The sequence below is a fragment of the Phlebotomus papatasi genome, chromosome 1, assembly GCF_024763615.1.
Source record: "Phlebotomus papatasi isolate M1 chromosome 1, Ppap_2.1, whole genome shotgun sequence".
In the NCBI taxonomy this organism is placed as follows: Eukaryota; Metazoa; Arthropoda; class Insecta; order Diptera; family Psychodidae; genus Phlebotomus; species Phlebotomus papatasi.
Genome location: NC_077222.1, coordinates 59,003,490 through 59,021,883, shown reverse-complemented (window position 1 = coordinate 59,021,883; position 18,394 = coordinate 59,003,490). Strand labels below are relative to the sequence as shown.

At 35.5% G+C, this 18,394-nt stretch overlaps 3 protein-coding genes across 4 annotated transcripts; 1 reads left to right on the top strand and 2 right to left on the bottom strand.

The window, feature by feature from the left end:
- Positions 1 to 55: 55 nt before the first annotated feature.
- LOC129809466 (histone acetyltransferase Tip60) lies at positions 56 to 6,548 on the bottom strand. The gene is made up of 5 exons (XM_055859299.1): positions 6,288 to 6,548; positions 6,047 to 6,179; positions 5,728 to 5,975; positions 799 to 1,586; positions 56 to 719 (listed from the first exon to the last, which is right to left on the bottom strand). Exons 1-5 carry the CDS (start codon positions 6,336 to 6,338, stop codon positions 503 to 505), a joined length of 1,437 nt encoding a protein of 478 aa, XP_055715274.1. The 5' UTR covers positions 6,339 to 6,548; the 3' UTR covers positions 56 to 502.
- Positions 6,549 to 6,679: 131 nt separating this feature from the next.
- On the top strand, positions 6,680 to 14,214 carry LOC129809465 (dnaJ homolog subfamily C member 3-like). Its single transcript, XM_055859298.1, has 5 exons — positions 6,680 to 6,790; positions 6,860 to 6,970; positions 7,061 to 7,529; positions 7,619 to 8,019; positions 13,467 to 14,214. The coding sequence occupies exons 1-5, from the start codon at positions 6,697 to 6,699 to the stop codon at positions 13,886 to 13,888; spliced, it is 1,497 nt and encodes a 498-aa protein (XP_055715273.1). The 5' UTR covers positions 6,680 to 6,696; the 3' UTR covers positions 13,889 to 14,214.
- LOC129809469 (uncharacterized) lies at positions 14,197 to 16,125 on the bottom strand. Of its 2 annotated transcripts, XM_055859304.1 has the most exons (3): positions 16,013 to 16,125; positions 15,743 to 15,947; positions 14,197 to 15,624 (listed from the first exon to the last, which is right to left on the bottom strand). In XM_055859304.1, exons 2-3 carry the CDS (start codon positions 15,793 to 15,795, stop codon positions 14,376 to 14,378), a joined length of 1,302 nt encoding a protein of 433 aa, XP_055715279.1. In that variant the 5' UTR covers positions 15,796 to 15,947; positions 16,013 to 16,125; the 3' UTR covers positions 14,197 to 14,375. The 2 variants fall into 2 exon arrangements, with proteins under 2 accessions (XP_055715279.1, XP_055715278.1); XM_055859303.1 differs by having other exon boundaries at positions 15,743 to 16,125.
- Positions 16,126 to 18,394: the final 2,269 nt, after the last annotated feature.

Here is an 18,394-nt window from a genome sequence, read left to right as displayed (position 1 = left end):
CGCATAGAAAAAAACATCGCAAGGTGTGATCCAAAGAAAAATGATAGGCGGTTCGTTAGGCGATTAAAATAATTTAATTGTCTAAGATTTATTTTACAAATTCGACAGAATTTTTCACTGATTGTAAATGATTCTATATGCTTCTCACTTCTTCTTCATCTATAATACATGAATTCCTGAAATCTCCTAATCGTCCTTTTTTGCAGTTATAAAAAACATAACCTCAAATTTTTTGTCAAAAGATCTCCGGCCTTTTGAAAATTAATCTCATCCGCCTACGCGATGCATTCGCGAGACTCTTGAATTTTTTGCATATTTGTTTTTTTTTTAATTTCTTATCATCTAATATCCTACTAAAATTTAAATCCTTAAATTTGCATACCTAGTGCTGCATTGAATGTACAATGAATGAATTTAAAAACACAATTTCTCAATACGGACACGTGGACACACAATTAAATAAATGAAACACGTTAAAAAGTCTCAACAGGGATTGGTGCCATCACCACTTTGACCGTTTTGACCAATCTTTCGGTGTCCAGTGAAGGCATTTTGGATCAATGCGTACTTTTCGCTTCTCCATTGCCTTCTTATGTTGATCTATTATCTCACGATTCAGAGAGATGATGTATTGGCCTTTGTAGTAGTTAATTAAATTGAGATTTTGTAGTGTGGATATTACATCCTCTTTCTTGATACTGGTTAGTTCACAGATTTCGCTAAAAGAAAATTTAAAAAAAAAATGGTAAAGAATTGAGCTGTTCGAAAATTTTCCTGTTAAATAAATCTCTTTCTTACTTGATTGTAATTTGCGGTTTTTCTAATTCTCCGGTGGGCTTCTGGGCCAGTAGAATTTCCAAAATTGTCTGTGCCCAGTAACTCCGATAGGACAGAAGTCCGAGGTCTGACAGTGGCTTCTCAGGTGATCCTGTCTTACCCTCAAATTTGGACAATTCATAACTAAACTCAATAAGTAACTTCCCATATCCTTTCCGTTGAAACGGTGGCATCGTGAGTATACATGCAACATTGTAATCCTCTGTACTTTCCTTCTCCTTGGAAAAGTATCCAACTATATGGAAGCCCCGTGAGTCAAATTCAGTCATCACATAGAAGAGGAACGGATCAGTGTCATAGTAGAGAGTCTTGTGGTCGAGAAAGAGTTTAGCCAGAAGACACAAATTCTGGGCATATACTTTGTTCTTTCGTCCGTCAATTTCAAAAAATGAAATTGTACCCTTGCGATAGATCTCATTGCCGGGCGGGTGCTTGAGATTGCATTTGTTGATGTGCCTCTCTAAACACTTTTTGCTCTTCCGATACTTTAGACAGAATTCACAGATGTAGATGCAGGACATCTGACACAATTCCTGGGGATATGGTGCAAAATACCATGGTTTTATCCGATGTATACCCAACTCAATCATCTCTACATTCTTCATTCTTGTCACCACATCATCATGGTGTGCCACTAAACTGCCAGATTGTCGGGGTGTTTGTTGCTGTGAGCCCTCTTGGGAGTTCTCTTCTACATCCACGGATGGGGTTGTCTGCAACGGAATGTTTAACTGCGCAACAGTGCTCAGCTAAAACATGCACATAGCTAAAGTTTCATAAAATCCTCAAAGAAATACCCCTTTCCGGATATACAGAACAAAAAGAAAAATTTCCCGCCCAAAAATTCTTCCAACAAAAAAGTGCAAAACCTCGTTTTAGCTTACAGAAGCTGTGATTCTTTCATTGGAAATTCAAATTGATTAACCCTTAAACGACGAGACACTTTTTACTGACTGAAAATCAACAATAAAAATTAAACTGGGAAACATAATCAATGATAAGTCTTACATCTAACCTTGGAAAGTCTAACAGTCTGATTCGGTGTATTTTGTGCTTCTATGGACGATAGGGACAAAAATAGCCCAAAAATTTAAGTAATTTTTCTGGCAATACCAATGAATAATATTTTTCGCTTTAATGAAAAATATTACTTATGAGTATTGTAGTTTTTATTGCCAGAAGGGTTTTGTTTAAAAATATTAGAAGTATAAAAAAAATCATTTATGAATTTTAGAATTTAAAAATTCACCATTTTTGAGTTTAAATATTTACTACATAGCAAATATAGCTAGAGACTTGCAAAAAAATCCTAGATTCCTTCAACCTTCTACTTTACAATTATGTACAGACATAAGAAAAAAATAACTTTGGGTAGTCAGGAAAAATTGTTTTCTTTACGGTTCACCGGTGTTCCAATCGTCCTTAAAGGGTTAAAGTCTTGACTCTTCATCATGCCAACCTTACTTATTCAAAAGTTTAGGTCCTCAACAAGAAATTAATGGTCGTAAAGGTTTTTTTATAATCTAAAGCTGTTAAGTAAAAAAAAACTTATAAAAGTTCACATGGCTCCGGGAAAATCTCAATCAAGCAAGGGCGTAGCGAGAAAGAAGGGATGTCGTTGCCCCCAACTACTCGGTAAATGAAGGCTTTCAGGCTTCGCACACACTAATGACCTATCTACTTATAAAGCAATATAAATTTTAATAGTCTTATGTTGCACATTTCCTGAAAAAATAGGTCACATTCATTAAAGAAATATAGGAAAAATATGAAGTGTTCGAAGCCAGAAGGTATCTGAAGCTTGAAAGCCTTCCCCTAAATACTAAAAATTATTCAAGAACACTAAGATATATCTCAATTTAAGGGTTTTTTAACCGAAGAAAGCGCCTTTACTGGCTTAGTCTTTTGTTGAATTTCAGAGCTTTTCGAAAAGTTCAAAATCATTCAATTGGAATTAAAATAAATTGGTGGTCATTTTTCTAAAGTAACGTTGCACATATCGAATACTAAAAACTTCGAAATTGTTTTGAACTTCCAAAAATAGTTTTTTAAGAGAACTTTGAGGAAGTTTGTGATCAATTGTTCACAAAAAAATAACTGCAATGTTGCCTTAGAAGAGCTTTTAGAGAATCTCTGAAACTTGCCATATCGTCAAAAATAATCAAATCATAATCAATTTAGAAAGAAAATTAACAAAAGACTTCTCATCAATTTCCCGGCATTTTCTTTAAGAAAGTCTTCTTGATCTCTTTAAAACTTTAAGGACGAGAGGGTCAAAAATTGAGAGGCAGAAAAAAAAAACACTTTTTCTGACTTCTTAGAGCACATATAAGATTAGTTTGGAAGGCCGCAGGAAAAAAATTCTTTAACTTAATGGGTTAACTCTTTAAGGACGAGTGGAACACCGGTGTCCCATAAAGAAAATAATTTTTCCTGACTACCCAAAGTTATTTTTTTCTTATGTCTGTACATAATTGTAAAGTAGAAGGTTGAAGTTATCTAGAATATTTTTTGCAAGTCTCTAGCTATATATGCTATGTAGTAAATATTTAAGCTAAAAAATGGCGAATTTTTAAATTCTCAAATTCATAAATGATTTCATTTATTTTTTATACTTCCAATTTTTTTAAGCAAAGCCCTTTGGCAATAAAATCTACAATATTCATACGTAATATTTTTCATTAAAGCGAAAAATATTAATCATTGGTATTGTTAGAAAAATACTTAAATTTTTGAGCTATTTTTGTCCCTATCGTCCATAGAAGCACAAAATACACCGAATCAGACTCTGTTGGACTTTCCAAGGTTAGATGTAAGACTTATCATTATGTTTCTCAGTTTAATTTTTATTGTTGATTTTCAGTTCGTAAAAAGTGTCTCGTCTTTAAAGGGTTAAGGAAACTATCAGCTTACGATATTCCCAAGATTCATTAAGATTAGCTTTTGAATTGGGTTTTAAAACACATTGAGGAACTTTGGTTTATCGGAATTTTAGGTGGAAATATTCTCGTCTTTATCAAATAATTTAAATTTTATAATGTTTCGGTAAATTCTAAATGAAAGTTCAAGCTACTTTTGATAATCCTTTTTGTTAAATAAAATAAAAGAATTTAACAGCCCAGCGAGCAGCAAATGCTAACCGATTTCAATTCAGCTGAAAACATTTACAGTAGACTCTCACTCAATCGGCTCTTTTTCAATCGGGCGAAAAATTTTGTTGACAATTTTTACGTTTAATTATGAAGCTGATTCGCTCAAATTCACTGTAGTTCTTTCTATTTTATCGTGATTCTTTATAATTGAGTGTTTTTTGTGGAATTTACAAAGGCTTTGACGCTCAAATCTATCGATAAACCGGATGACATTTTGCCCCATACGCCCGATTGAGAGAGAGTCTACTGTATGGCGATTTTTAAGTTAAGTCTAAAGCCTCTTTAATCTAAGAATATTTTTTAGGGTATTATTTTCAAGCTAAAAACGCAATTCCCTCCAAAAAGAGCTGTTAAGATCAATCAGAACGAGGGTTTTGTACCTTTTTTCTCAATTCGTAAAATCCTAAATTAGTTTTTGTATGTGTTTTTAAGAGATTTTTCTTTGCGTTAAAAGCTTTTTTTTAGTTTAGTTTAGGGAATAATCCTTTCAAAATCGGTGGCAGCCAAAATCCCGAATGTTCAAAATCCTAAAAGGGATGAAATTATATGGGGGAAAATGTTTAGAATAATTTCTCAAGACACAGAAGATTTTCTTTTGCCTCCAGCAAGCGCGGGTGCAATCGTGGGAGTAGCTATGACACATTTAAGATTTCTGGATTTTGGCGATTTTGGCTTTCGGGATTTTGACCGGGACCCTTTCAAAATATATTCACCTCAAATACAGACTTTGGATTACAGGGACCTCATTACCTAATTTTCTTCCTAATGAGTTATAAAATAAAAATATTGCTTGAGGTTAAGAATGTATTTAAAAGAAAATTATTCAAAGCATTTGAATATGTTATTGAATTAGGACGCATTCTGTTAAGACTCGAGATATGTGACTCGAAAGAAGAAACGTTTTTAAAAAGTGTTCCAAGGCTTAGCTAGATAGTTTAGGTTTTGAAGTGCTTCTACTTTATAATTATTTACAATAATTATTGAAATTTTAATAATTCGAATAAGCCAAAAACAAAATGTTTTCTACTTGGATACCCAGAATCCCAAAAGAGACGAAAGGGTAAATGAATTAAAAAATAAAATACTTTGTAAATTTTAAATTACTAGAATCAGGTGAAATATTTCTGTCAAATCGAACTTCAAAACAAGTAATAATTAATAATAAATTACGAAAACAACTCGAGCCATCATTTTATCATTTTTTGATCACTAAATTTTCACAGGAGCTCAAATCCGAAATAAAATATTTTCGAAAATTTAAAACCGGACTGATGAAATGTAGCAGAGAGTGACCAAAAATGGACCTCTCTTGATTTTTATTCCTTTATTCTTAACGACGTTTCGAGGATAAATGTTCTCTTCATCAGGTTTACAATTAGAGAAAAAATCACGTACGGGTGGGAAAATTTGCTCCTGCACTTCACTTGGACTTTTTCACAATTTCGCACTGATATGTTTACCATCCAAAAGGCTGACACAGGTAGTTTTCTCTAATTCGAAACCTGATGAAGAGGACATGTATCCTCGAAACGCCACGAAGAATTAAAGATTAAAACTCAAGAGAAGTCTATTTTTCCGTCCACTATCTATAAAAAAAAAGATTCTCAAAAAATTGAATCTTTGCATATGAGCACGATTGGAGACAGTACATTGAACTGCAATATCTCAGTCGTAATGATGAAAGAATCACAGCCAAAATAAAAAGCAAACCTTCCGGAAAGACACCCCAACTCTTTACCTTTCGCTTTCTGTTCATCTTTTTCTGTAGTGCTGCCGCTAGAACAGCACTTCCGTTGACGAGCTCACTGGAGGGTGTGACTGGACTCACGGGTCTCGAAGTATTTCCCGTGGTGGGAACTGTGGGTTGTTTTTTGGGTGTTGTAACACCAGTATTTTGTCCTGTGGTTGAGCCATCTTTTCTGGGAAATTGTACTTTTCTCGTGTCCATAAAATCCTCACTAACCCATTCATCGAGTCTCTTATTAACTGCCAAGAGAGAGAGAGTGGTTGTCAACAAAAATGTTTACAAAACAATATCACCCGGCTTTCCCACTTACAGTCTACATAATGTACATAGAAGAGTTTCTGTTGCTGTCCCATAATGTCCTTAACACTAATTATTTCAGCCAGTGGCCAATCATTTGTCCCATTCATCCGGACTGGGAGTCTACATCCTTCCGTGAGCGATGCCTGGGGAGCACCAAAGCATAATTGTTTGGTTATGTTTACATTCTGTATTACCCTTTCAAATTTAGTGAATTTGTGTTCACCCCCGTGAAAATTTCCACAAATACTTACTGTAGACTCACAAATGGATGATGCATCTTCATCAATATCCATTATTTGCATTGGTTTTCACGGGTTTTTCACCAATTTTGGAGAGAAACAAAAATCTTGTTTTGATGTTTTATAGCTGTCAACTAAGTACCAAAAATTTCCGCTAGAGCTATCGCCCGGGATGAATTTTGCAGTCGCGGTGGAGATCGGGCGGGTTTGCTTTTACGAATGACCTGGACCAATCAGCAAGCACCACATGACATGTCATTGGTCGGTCAGTGTCAAGACGGTTGTATTTTTGGTCAGAAATTTCGTCATGTCGCTGCGTCTTCAATATTCTCTCAAAATTCAATGAAATACTTTTGTGAAACGGGTTCAGTAATACAGTAAATAACTTATAGAAAGTTGAAGTGTTATTTTGTGAGAAATCATGGCAATCGGAATGGTAGATATGGTGCAATTTGCCCAAGATAAAAAGTTCACAGCATTCTTGCTACTTCTTTTCCTGGATCTCTTTATGGATGGTAAGATCATGCCCTCTGTCCTCACACTGATTAGAGCTTTTAGCTTTATTGAAATGACTATTTAATTAGGTGCCGAGTCAGCAACTCAGGCAGAAATTGAGAGACACATCGAGATGGGAGGACAGTACCTGGCCACAGGCCAGTTATCAGACGCCCTCACACACTTCCACGCAGCTGTTGGTGGGAATCATTGATAACCCTCCTTTTTTTAATTTTCTATTTGATTGCTGGGACAGATATGCCTTCAATTTGGTGTAATTAATATTTCAGAGGGGGATCCGTCAAACTACCTGACACTTTTTAAGCGAGGAACGGTTTATTTCGCTCTGGGCAAAGCTAGAAACAGTCTCAGTGATTTCTCTCGGGTTCTAGAGCTAAAGCCAGACTTTACGACAGCTCGAGCACAACGTGGAGTAGTACATCTCAAACTGGGAGACTTTGATAAAGCTGAATTGGATTTCCATAAATCGCTAATGGAGGATCCCTACAATGATGATGTCAACTATTTGTACAGTAAAGTTGATCCTGCCCGAGAACAGTGGAATTCCATTGAGAATTTGATTGCTCGTGGTGACCACAGAACTGCAATAGCCTTCCTCACTCAACTCCTGGAAATTTCACCGTGGAGTGCAAAGTTCCGGGAAACCCGTGCAGATTGCTACATCAATGAGAATGATGTTCTATCTGCAGTTTCTGATCTCAGATCTGTCAATCGTTTGTCCCAGGACAGCACAGGCGGGTCAGTATCATCCTAAATGTATTTTTTTTTCTCTTCAGCATTATTTGCACTGAATTATAATGGGATTTTATGAAAATTCCATTCTGCAGATACTTTCGTCTGGCTGAGCTACTGTACAATCTGGGACATACAGCAGATGCCTTAAAGGAGATCCGTGAGTGTCTCAAGTTGGATCCCGAACATAAAGACTGCTTCCCCTTCTACAAGAAGCTCAAGAAGGTGGAAAAGGCCCTTTCTGATGCCCAATCATATCTGGATGAGCGACAGTACGAGGGATGCGTGGAGTCAGCGGAGAAGGTGTTGAAGTTGGAATCAGATATTCCAATGGTGATCTTCAGTGCAAAGCAATTGCTCTGTTCGTGCCACGTCAAGGATGAACAGTTCACGCAAGCAGTGACAAGATGTCGAGAAGCTCTGGACATTCAGAAGGATCCCAGTGTTCTCTGTGATCGTGCTGAGGCCTACATCGGCACGGAGATGTACGATGATGGTGAGTCAATCAAATATTTATTCTAAAATTTTTATGTGTTTCTCAAATTGGTGAAAGAAATGGAATTCAAAAGACGGATAAACACAAATTCAGTTTTCTCGGTGAAAAATGTTCCCGGCATTTAGGTCGTTAGGGGAGAATAGGGCAGTACGGTCATGCATAATTTTCGAAAATATAAAATATTGAGATAATAAATTAATTTATAAGAAATATGCTTAGGGTAAGTGTGCCAAATTCCGGCCAGCTTGCAATTCCGGCCACCTTTTTTGTTCCTCGAATGTCCATGAATTTTTATTTTATACATACCGTAGAGATTGTACAATGCAAAAGAATAACAAAAAATGTAGCTTCGACAAACGAGATGACGTTAAAAAGATATTAGAAGAATTCCCGAAGGGCAAGGAACTATGAGAATGAAGGTGGCCGAAATAGGGCACCAAAGCTATGTCTACATTTTTATTAATTTTAAAATATATTAAGAATGATTTTAAAGTAAATAAAGACGATAAACTGTCTACAAGGTTCTAAGCAACACATCTTAAGTAGAAGGAATGAAAAAATCAATCTCTATTAAAGATATTACATTTCAAACTTGAGACTTTGGCGCTTGCATGCAACTATGCCGAAACTTGGCACACTTACCCTATTCAAGGGAAACTAGTTAGACTTTGTTGCCATAAGCATTTCGCAAATCAGAACCATCAGAACATTATTATTATTAATTGTGTCGAGGCCTAAAATTAAGGTTATCTTGTCCAAAAACGGGCCACGTCAATGGCAAACGGACTTGCCAATATCAAATCTCTGGTTCGGTATGAGGCATGGGACAACGGACAATAACACAATTGGGAGGGGGGGGGGTAGTTTCAGGACATTGATTTAATAAGACATTTATTTTTAATGGTTTTTAAAAAGTTGTAATAAAAGATTAGAACATTAAAGAATGAAACAGCAAAACTGTCTTCATGCAAGGGAAATTTTAAATTAAAGCATGAAAGAAATCGAGATAAAAGATTTTGATTAAAATAGACAACATGGAGCACCATAATAATTCATTGATCAAAATCTAAATTCACATTATTCCTCTAACATAGTTATCATGAACAACAATCTCAAGATTTACCAAAAAAAATCGTATAAAACGGGATTGCAGTCAGGCTAGATTATTGAGTTTGCAACAGATCAATAAACTGCTGACCTTATAAGAGTTAACTTAAGGAAATAGTCAAAGATAATTTTTTTTTATTAAAATTTGCTCTTTTTGCTCATTACTGTTAATTAATTCTTAAATTTCTTTTGTTTTTGTATTTTTTTTCTCTTTTGTTTTTTTCCCTCTTCTTTTTTTTTCTTTTATTTATTTTCACAATTGTAAAAGAGATGTCCCTATTATTGTGAATACATAGTAATAATTAATAATAATAGTTATTATTAAAGCTAAAAGTTTTAACATTTTTGTTTTATTTTTGTGATTAAAATTCGATTGATAGTGTAGGCCGTAATCTAGTTATCCAATTTCACTGTGTTTGGATGACAAATGCTCATTCGAATATTTAAAATTAAATGCAAACTATGATTTTAGAGATAATGTATTTCTGCGCAATTGATATCTAAAATTCGAATTTCGAATTGCTGCCGGGAAAGAATTTTTATTCACTTATATTCTTCAATGACGTGGAAAAAGCTAGTGATAAGCCTAGATCAGCTTATTGTAGGTGAGATTCTTAATGTGATCCAACTCGAAATGCATGCAAATTCAATTTAGAGCTGAGATTGGGGGACGCCATTCAGTTATATTGAATCAAATTCGTGAAATTATACAAATTTTTTATTTAAACCAAAATATCAAGGATTTGGATGGACTGACAGAAAAGTGATATATGGGTGTAATGTAGACCAGAATGTTCTCTATAATTTTGCCGTAGAATATGATCTCATCGATTAATCAGAAGCCGAGATAATCGAGGTTGTTTGTTTCTCATCTCGTTTATTCGACCAGAGCGCCCCAAGTGTTTATTTGATGAACTTCGACTATATCAAAGAATTGTTGTATTTTGTGAGGCTTTCCATTTAAAACCCTATTTTAAGTGTCTTGATCTTGGTCGAGTAGAAGCAGTCAAATTGACATCTGAGGGGTTTTTCAAAGCGTTATTATGGGAAAAATGATTTTTTTCGCACTGAAACGACAAAATCGAACAGATGACATTGTCTGAACAAAAAATTATGTTTGGACGAAATATAGATATAAAATATCCTTTACAATTATGCCGAAGTAATCATCAAAATTGGTTAAGCACGTATAGAGATAATTGAGGTTATGTGTTATGAAAATGGTTTTCCCGACTGTGGCGCCTCTAGCGTTGGTCCTACGAAGTTTAAATGCTCTAGAAAGTTGAAGTGCTTTGCGATTCCTTTAATACGCGCGCTAACACTTCAAAATCGGCCTAATCGAACCGGAGATAGGGGGAGGTGGGGCTACTTTGAGCTGTGGGGCTAGATACGACTTTTCTGCCTATTTCTAAATTAATCTGGGCCTTACAATTATTTTATTTAAATCCACAACTATTTTGTGCAGGAGTCTATCAACATTTCACTTTTCCATACGTTTTTGCATAGAGGCACTGAAGACTAAAGAGAATTGACTTATCAGTCTGATATACCTATTTCGGAATCGTACATTAACAACTATACAAAAATATATATTTTAAAATGTTCGCCGAAATAATAGAGTTTAAATTTTGACGCTATCGCAGCGCCACTTGTGGTGACCTTTTGAACCTTTATGTGAAAGGGCTCATCGAGACGAAACCAAAAACCCAGTCAAAATGTTAAATTAGAACCGGAGATAGAGGCCGGTCAATTTTCGATCTTTGACCCCTTATAGCTCGGGTCAGGGGTTATGGATCGACTTAAGTATTTTTTTGTTTGATAGGTATAATCAACGGCTACAACATACTAAAATTTCAGCCCGATACATAAAGGAATTTCTGAGTTATTTAACTTAGAAAATTGAAAAATCTTCTTTTTAAAAATAACGCCTCTAGCGGTAGTTTTATGAACTTGTGATGTTAGAAGGGGAAGTGGCATTTCACGAGAGCTTTCCAAAAAGCCCTCACGTTTTAAATTCTGATAATTAGAACCGGAGTCATGGCCATTTTAACTCTTTCGTCTCTTTTGGGACTCTAGTACCCAAAGAAGCATATGAATATTCTATGAAAAACAATGTTTTTTAATTATTCAGAAGTGATTCTTGTGGATGATTACAAACTATAAGGATGTCCAAATGTGAGATATTTTTTGTAGGACCTCAATTAATTCCTGAGCTTAGATATTTTTGATTAAAAATTGTGAAATTGGCTTGCAGCATATCGTCGGTAGCCTCAGCAACTGTGCTAAGTGCATCTGTTTTGTGTCTGCATTCATTGCAAACGCCGCGCAGCGATGCGTTGCTTACAACGAATGCTGACACAAAGCAAATGCAGTTAGCACAGTTGCTGAGGCAATCGACGATATGCTGCGGTCCGGAAAGAGTTAAGAGTTTTTTTTTTTTTGAACCCTTACAGCTCTTTTAACCCTTTAAGGACGAGAGGGTCAAAAAATGGGGGTCGGAAAAAAAATTTCTGGCTTTTTAATGCAAGATACAACTTTAGATGATCGTAGGAAAAATTTCATTTTTGGGTCACCGGTGACCCAATTGTCCTTAAAGGGTTAACCCATTCCTTATCATGGTCTTATACAGGGGAGTGAGACTAGCTCTGAAAAATGCGAGCGATTTTAGTGTACATTTTTTTCCTGTTTTCGTGCACATTTCACAAGATATCTCCAAAACTACGTAGGTTACCAATTTATGGTTTTCGGTTGCCTGTTCGTTAATAAATTGCCTTAGTAATTGTATTAGTAGTTTTTGATAATTCATTCTACAATGACAGAAAACAGTTAATAAACTCAAAAGTTTTTTCGACACGCTAGAAACATATGGGAAATATAGGAAATGTCAGTATAATACATCATACGCAAATTGAATGATTTTAAATGATTTATTCCTGGGCAATTTTTATCCGAATTGCTGTCGGGAATAGATTTTAATAGTAACTTTAGTTCTTCATTTTTTTGAGAAAAATACTTAGTCCGACAGAGATGGGAATACATTTTGTTATTGTTTTCTTACTTCGCGGAAGCTCATGCAAGTTTTTTTTCTCAAAATAGCGAACGGAAAATTTGACATCCCGTCGACTTTGTTAAAATTGGCCTCTTTTCTCTTTCCTGATTTGAATTCTAGTTACCAATTTGTTTTCTTAGATAGTTACTCTATCTAAATCTAAAGCAATAGAGTTTGTAATTAATTAATGTACAGAATTTAAATTCAGTGACCGTTAAGACATGTGTTTGACAGGGGCTCCCCGTGCCCCCAAATGAGATTTTTTTTTCCTTTCAAAAAATTCATCTATTAATCTGTAGAAATCTAATCCCAAAATATGAACATTCTATCTCAAATATTTCTGGTACATTGACTGAATGGGTTAATGTAAAAATTTTAATATAAGAATTTTCATTATTATTTTTTATTAAAAAAAGAAATATGCTAAATAATTATTATATATAATTGTATTTGTACAAAATGGCCATAAGGCCCGTGTACAATAAAGAAATTAATTAATTAATTATAATACAGTGATATTTCTTCTCCACCAGTTTTTTTTCGTAAATTTCTATATCTGTTAGCTTAACTTAGAATTAATTGTCATAAAATTATAATTTAAGAATGATTAGGGTAAGTGTGCCAAATTTCGGCATAGTTGCATGCAATCGTCAAAGTCTAAAGTTTGAAATGTAATATTTTAAAATCAAATTGATTTTTTTTAATTCTTTTTTTCTTAAAGAGTGTTTCTTGGAACCTTGTAAAGAGTTTACCGTCTTTATTTACTCTAAAATCATTCTTAATACATTTTAAAATTAATAAAAATATAGACATAGCTTTGGTGCCCTATTTCGGCCACCTCCATTCTCATAGTTCCTTGCCCTTCGGGAATTCTTCCAATATCTTTTTCACGTCATCTCATTTGTCGAAGCTACATTTTTTGTTATTCTTTTGCATTGCATAATCTCTAGAGTACGTAAAATCTAAAAGTTCATGGAAATTCGAGGAACAAAAAAGGTGGCCGAAATTGCAAGCTGGCCGGAATTTCGCACACTTACCCTACCTTCAAGCAAATCTAAAACAATTAAAATTAAAAATTTGCTTTGCCAGAATTCTTGGAAATAATTAGTAGGATTCAATGGGTTTTGGATTGTTACATCTTGCTAATGAGTTTGTTTAACAAGGGAAATGAAAAAGATTATTTTAATCAATTTGAGTCTTACACGAATGCTGTATATAAATTATCCAATAAGAGAAATTATAATTTTCTTGTAGGTAGAGTGAATTGATTATTGTTTTCTTGTTCTTGCAGCCATCAGGGATTATCAAGCAGCCATTAATATCGATGAACATCTTCAGAGGGCCAAAGAGGGTCTCGAGAGGGCGAAACGCCTGCAGAAGCAATCAGAGAGAAGAGACTACTACAAGATCCTCAATGTAAAACGATCAGCCACAAAGCAAGAGATTGTTAAGGCTTACAGGAAGGCTGCTCAGAAGTGGCATCCGGATAATTTTCAGGGTGATGAGAAGAAGATTGCTGAGAAGAAATTTATTGATATTGCAGCAGCGAAGGAAGTGTTGACGGATCCGGAGAAGAGGCAACAATTTGACAATGGTGAAGATCCACTGGATCCTGAAGGTGGTAATAATCAATATGGTGGCTTCCGGGGTGGAAATCCCTTCCATCATTTCCACCATGGATCACCGTTTCAGTTCAAATTTCACTTCAACTAATCACAAGAGGCCACATTGCTGGAGGGGGAGGGGGGGGCGTAGGTGTGTGTGTGTGTGAGTGTGGGTGGTGTCTCCTCTCTCCAATCCACCCAAGACCAACTGTATAATATATTATACTTTGCCTGAGGAAATCCCACACTCAAGCTTAAATTATTTTTCTTTTTGGATTTTCAAGCATAACAAGAGAAAAAAAAAGTAATATCAAGTCAGGATTTTAAGTGTCTGTGCTGAGCAAAAGAGTATGACTGTGAGGAATGAGTGTGAATCTTGGATAATCTATGTACATAAAAAAAAAATAAATAATAAAATTTGTTAAGTAACGCAAATTTATTTTTTATTTAGTTTACGAGGGTAAATTCACAAGAGAACATTTAGTAAATATTAAGAGGAAAAAAAAATACTTCAAAGCTCTCGGAAAAAAAAGGAACTAGAATGGAGGGAACATATTAAAAGAATCTCAGCTATTTGAGTAATGTTGAAGGATGATTTACTTCCTGGTCAGGGAATAGGCAATGGTGCCAGAATCATTTGAGTTCACCTCAAGTTTGATCTTCTTGTACTTGGCAGCTAGTTTCATGGCTGCTGGAACGTGCTCATTGCACTCGAGACCGTAAACGGTTTTGGATTTATCTTTGCCACACATGAAGGTCTTCAGAATGTGATCGAAGGTGGCCACAAACATGGAATGATTGTTTTCAACACCGTCGTCACCTTTGTCCACTGCACGGCACACATTTTTTCCTATAGCATCCATGTCGCAAGCTTTGTGGAAAATCTGGAAGAGCTTCTTATATTCATCCAGAACTTCTGGAGCCTTACCAATGCACTCTTCGGCCTTGGTGAGAAATACAAAAGACTCTTGGATATCATTGAGCATACGATTGGCTCGAGCTGCATGCAGATAGATCTTGCCCATGAGAACATTCGAAACAGAAACAGCTTCACTCATCAGCAAATTCACAGCATTGATTAGCATCAGATAGGCAAATTCTGCCTGTTCCAACTTGTTGTACGTCATTCCAGCGTAGAGGTACATTTTAAGGAGCAGCTCCAGTCGCTTATTATTGTCAGTTTCGGTCTGCACGAGGACATTCCTCAGAAGGCTCACGACTTCCGTGTACATATCGGCAGCCACTCGATAAAACTGTGCAGTGAAGGCATCTTTGCCCTTGTCACGTAGCTCCTGAACCAGCCTCATGGTCTGAGGGTAGTTGTTGTGAAGCCTCACCCGGTCCTGCTTCACCATTACATCAGCCACTCGAATCACTTCAATTATAAACATTACATTCCTTGTCACCGGTGGATTGCCATTCTTCTGCTCACTCATGATAAATTCTGCTTTCTCCTGATTTCGCATCGATCGTACGGCCTTCTCAAAGCCCGGCAGAAGCCCACAATTGCTCCCCAGGACAAAAGTATACGGCTTCTGTGCAATGTACGTTGAATCACAAAGTTCAATTTTATCGCTATCCAGCATCTGACCGTACTTGACGTACTGAATTGTAATCTCAGATTTATCCTTAGTGACACTCCCAAAGCCCTCACTAATAACTTTCTTGCAGATTCCGCCCCCAATATTCTCCATTTCCGAACGGATCTCATCAAGAGATTTTTTCGGCTTCATTTCCATGTCCACAATGGACATTGAAAGATGAATTTCAAGGATGGATTTTCTCTGCCACCTTCCTCGCATCTTATCAAGCTTCTCCGGACACAGTGGCTTACCCACTCCGAGCCTATCCGGAAAAAATTTAAAAAAAAAAATTAGATTAGTGAAAAATCCCCATCATGGCTACCTCTTTTTAATCTTATTCTAATGTCCCTTCCCCGCAAACTTCTATATTCAATACTCACGGAATATTCAAGCCGAACATCGCGTCGAACAAGTGCCTCTCAATAGAATCCATATTTCACAACGTAGAGATCGTTTTTCACACAAAATACCAAAGTTTTCACGCAGACTTTACTGCAATGGCTTCGAACACCTTTTCTCGTTTGCGGTACTTTTAGCTTGCTCCGTTTGAATGAGATTTTTTAGACGAGTTCTCTCCGATCAGTACTAAAAATTTGGCGGTATAATTTCTTCAACCATTATTTTTTAAATTGAGCAAATTTAGTACTCACTTTAACGGTTTTTATGCAAAATGAAGAGAAAATTATGAATAAAAATCTTTTTCACTGGATTTGAGAATTTTTTTCAAGTAAATCATCTTTAGTCTTCCACGTTTAGCCAGACACTGATGGGTTTGCTAAGCAAAAATGAATTGAAAATTCAAGATCAGCTCTACTCTGGTACAGCTTCATCAGCAAAATATCACCAAACGATGCATTTTTTCTTATTCTCTTCCAAAGTGTACGTGTGTGTTGTGTATTTGAAGAATGAAAGAAAAATATACACACGATATACTTCCGCGCCAATTAAAAAAAAAAATATATATTATATGGTCAATCAAAGAAGTCACAGTTATTGCAATGTTTACTTACAATTTAAATCAGTACGTTTTGACTTTTTTGGTAAGCTATATGATTTTAGAAAAATCATAGCTTCAGTTATGACCGTGGTTTTTAAAAATCCTGTATTTACATGGAGGTATGGATGGAGTCTCTGGTTATATGCTCCTCCCAAAAATAATTTTGACACGCCCCTTTCAATATAGTTTATAGTTTATGCAATGAATTGCATAATTTTTATATTTTAAATATTTGAAGAGGGTAATTTATAACTTTCAAGGCAAAATGTATTTTAGCTGCAGGTGAGGCTAGTGCTGTCCTGCCCCCAAAGAATTAGGCCACACCCCTTATAATAACTATACTACATTATAGATCTCTTGCTCGTGAGATTTCCATGAGCCTATACTCAGTCCCGGTATTATGCACTTCGGGATTATGCACCTGACGAAATTATGCACATACAGTGCCCGCTCTCTAATCCGGATCGCTGTAATCCGGACGAGTTATCGACGGTTACATTTAAAATCATTTTGAGGTTATGTATGCATGTGTGTTCAGCAATGAAAATGAATTATCCTGTGATGTTTTTGTTTAATAAATAAAGTATAATAGCATAGAATTCTCTAATTATGTCTTTTTAAGTTTCTTTAAAACTTCTTTTCTATTTTTACAAAAAAAATCCTTGTATTATATTTTCGAGACGTTGAACAAATTCAAAAAATCCATCCGGATTACGAAGCGGACATCTGTCATTTTGTCTCCCAATCATCCGGATTACAAAGCGGGCACTGTGGGGTACAATTATGCAAATTTGCCTGCCATCGGGAGTCAAATTCATAAAATAATTTTTGAAATATGCCTGAATGTATACTTATTTTGTAACGCGGGAAATTTGAAAACAGTGTGCTTCTTTTTCAGAATAAAACTTTAATTTCTTTTATCAAGGTAATTTTTTTTTAATATTCTGACCATTTATTGAAGAACTCTGGTCAAAAAGTACTATTTGTTAAAGCAGTTCTATTAAATAGTTGAATCTTTTTGTTTTAACTACTTTTACTCCGCGTGAAATTCGTTCTACGGCCGAGTTACTCAAAATAAAGCCCCTGCGGGTATGTAAATTTTCTCGATGCATAATGCCATTTTGCACGTTTTTTTTCGGTCCCGAAAATGTGCTTAATCCCAGGACTGAGTTTAGCTACATTCAGGCTGCTCTTAAAAGGTAGTCTTTCTGTTTAATTGGTTTTTTAAATCTCTCTTTGGTTCCCGATCTCAATCGGAAAAGCTAAAATCCGCTTTGCTTTTAATTTGTCATCAAGTTGGATCTCAAATTATAAGAGATATTGGCTACTGGTTTGCGATGACCCCCTATAAATCAATATAAATTATCTACAGACTAACAATAATTACAGACTTTCTTAATAATTTTTAAACATGTTTTGAAGGTAGGTCAGATTACGTTCCGTTCAAACATTATCTATGATCTATGATCGAATTTTGGAATTTTTGTTTAGGAGGCTCGCTTTTAAACTAATTTGCGCAAATTTGGCTTTTTTTAAGGTTGTGAAATTTCCGATCTGGTCGCAATCGATAAAGAATCGGTCTGTATAATAAAATCATTGTCTGAAACGGTCTGAAATTAAGATCCTGGGTTCGATCCTTAATCGAATCGCATCCTGTGTAGTCGAGTAAAAAAATCTAAATAATTTTAATTGTCCAAGACATAACTCAAATGAATAATATTTTAAGTAGCACTTCACGGTGTTTTACAAAGTCTTTCAAAACAATTTTACTGCTCAAACTTCACAGAGAGAGCAGTATAATCGGTATACCTAATGGGTATTCCCTCGCAGTATGGTCCCTCCCTTATCCACTTCCCGGGGACAATTTTTCACAACATTTTCACGTTTCAGGCGATTTTTGAGAAATGATGTCACACTGTTTGTCCGTCCGGCCGTTACCACGTCTAGATTTCAAACCGGTTCAAACTGTTAGAGATATACATTTAGGATCTTCGGGGGATACTCACATAAGTCGACCCAAGGATCGCTAAAATGC

Coding starts and splice junctions, on each gene's coding strand:
- LOC129809465 (XM_055859298.1), top strand. CDS start 6,697: ATGGCAATCGGAATGGTAGATATGGTGCAATTTGCCCAAGATAAAAAG. Junction 6,791..6,859: donor CCTGGATCTCTTTATGGATG/GTAAGATCATGC, acceptor CTATTTAATTAG/GTGCCGAGTCAGCAACTCAG. Junction 8,020..13,466: donor CACGGAGATGTACGATGATG/GTGAGTCAATCA, acceptor TTGTTCTTGCAG/CCATCAGGGATTATCAAGCA.
- LOC129809466 (XM_055859299.1), bottom strand. CDS start 6,338: ATGCAAATAATGGATATTGATGAAGATGCATCATCCATTTGTGAGTCT. Junction 6,180..6,287: donor CATCCATTTGTGAGTCTACA/GTAAGTATTTGT, acceptor GGTGCTCCCCAG/GCATCGCTCACGGAAGGATG. Junction 5,976..6,046: donor CTATGTACATTATGTAGACT/GTAAGTGGGAAA, acceptor CTCTCTTGGCAG/TTAATAAGAGACTCGATGAA.
- LOC129809469 (XM_055859303.1), bottom strand. CDS start 15,795: ATGGATTCTATTGAGAGGCACTTGTTCGACGCGATGTTCGGCTTGAAT. Junction 15,625..15,742: donor ATGTTCGGCTTGAATATTCC/GTGAGTATTGAA, acceptor TTTTCCGGATAG/GCTCGGAGTGGGTAAGCCAC.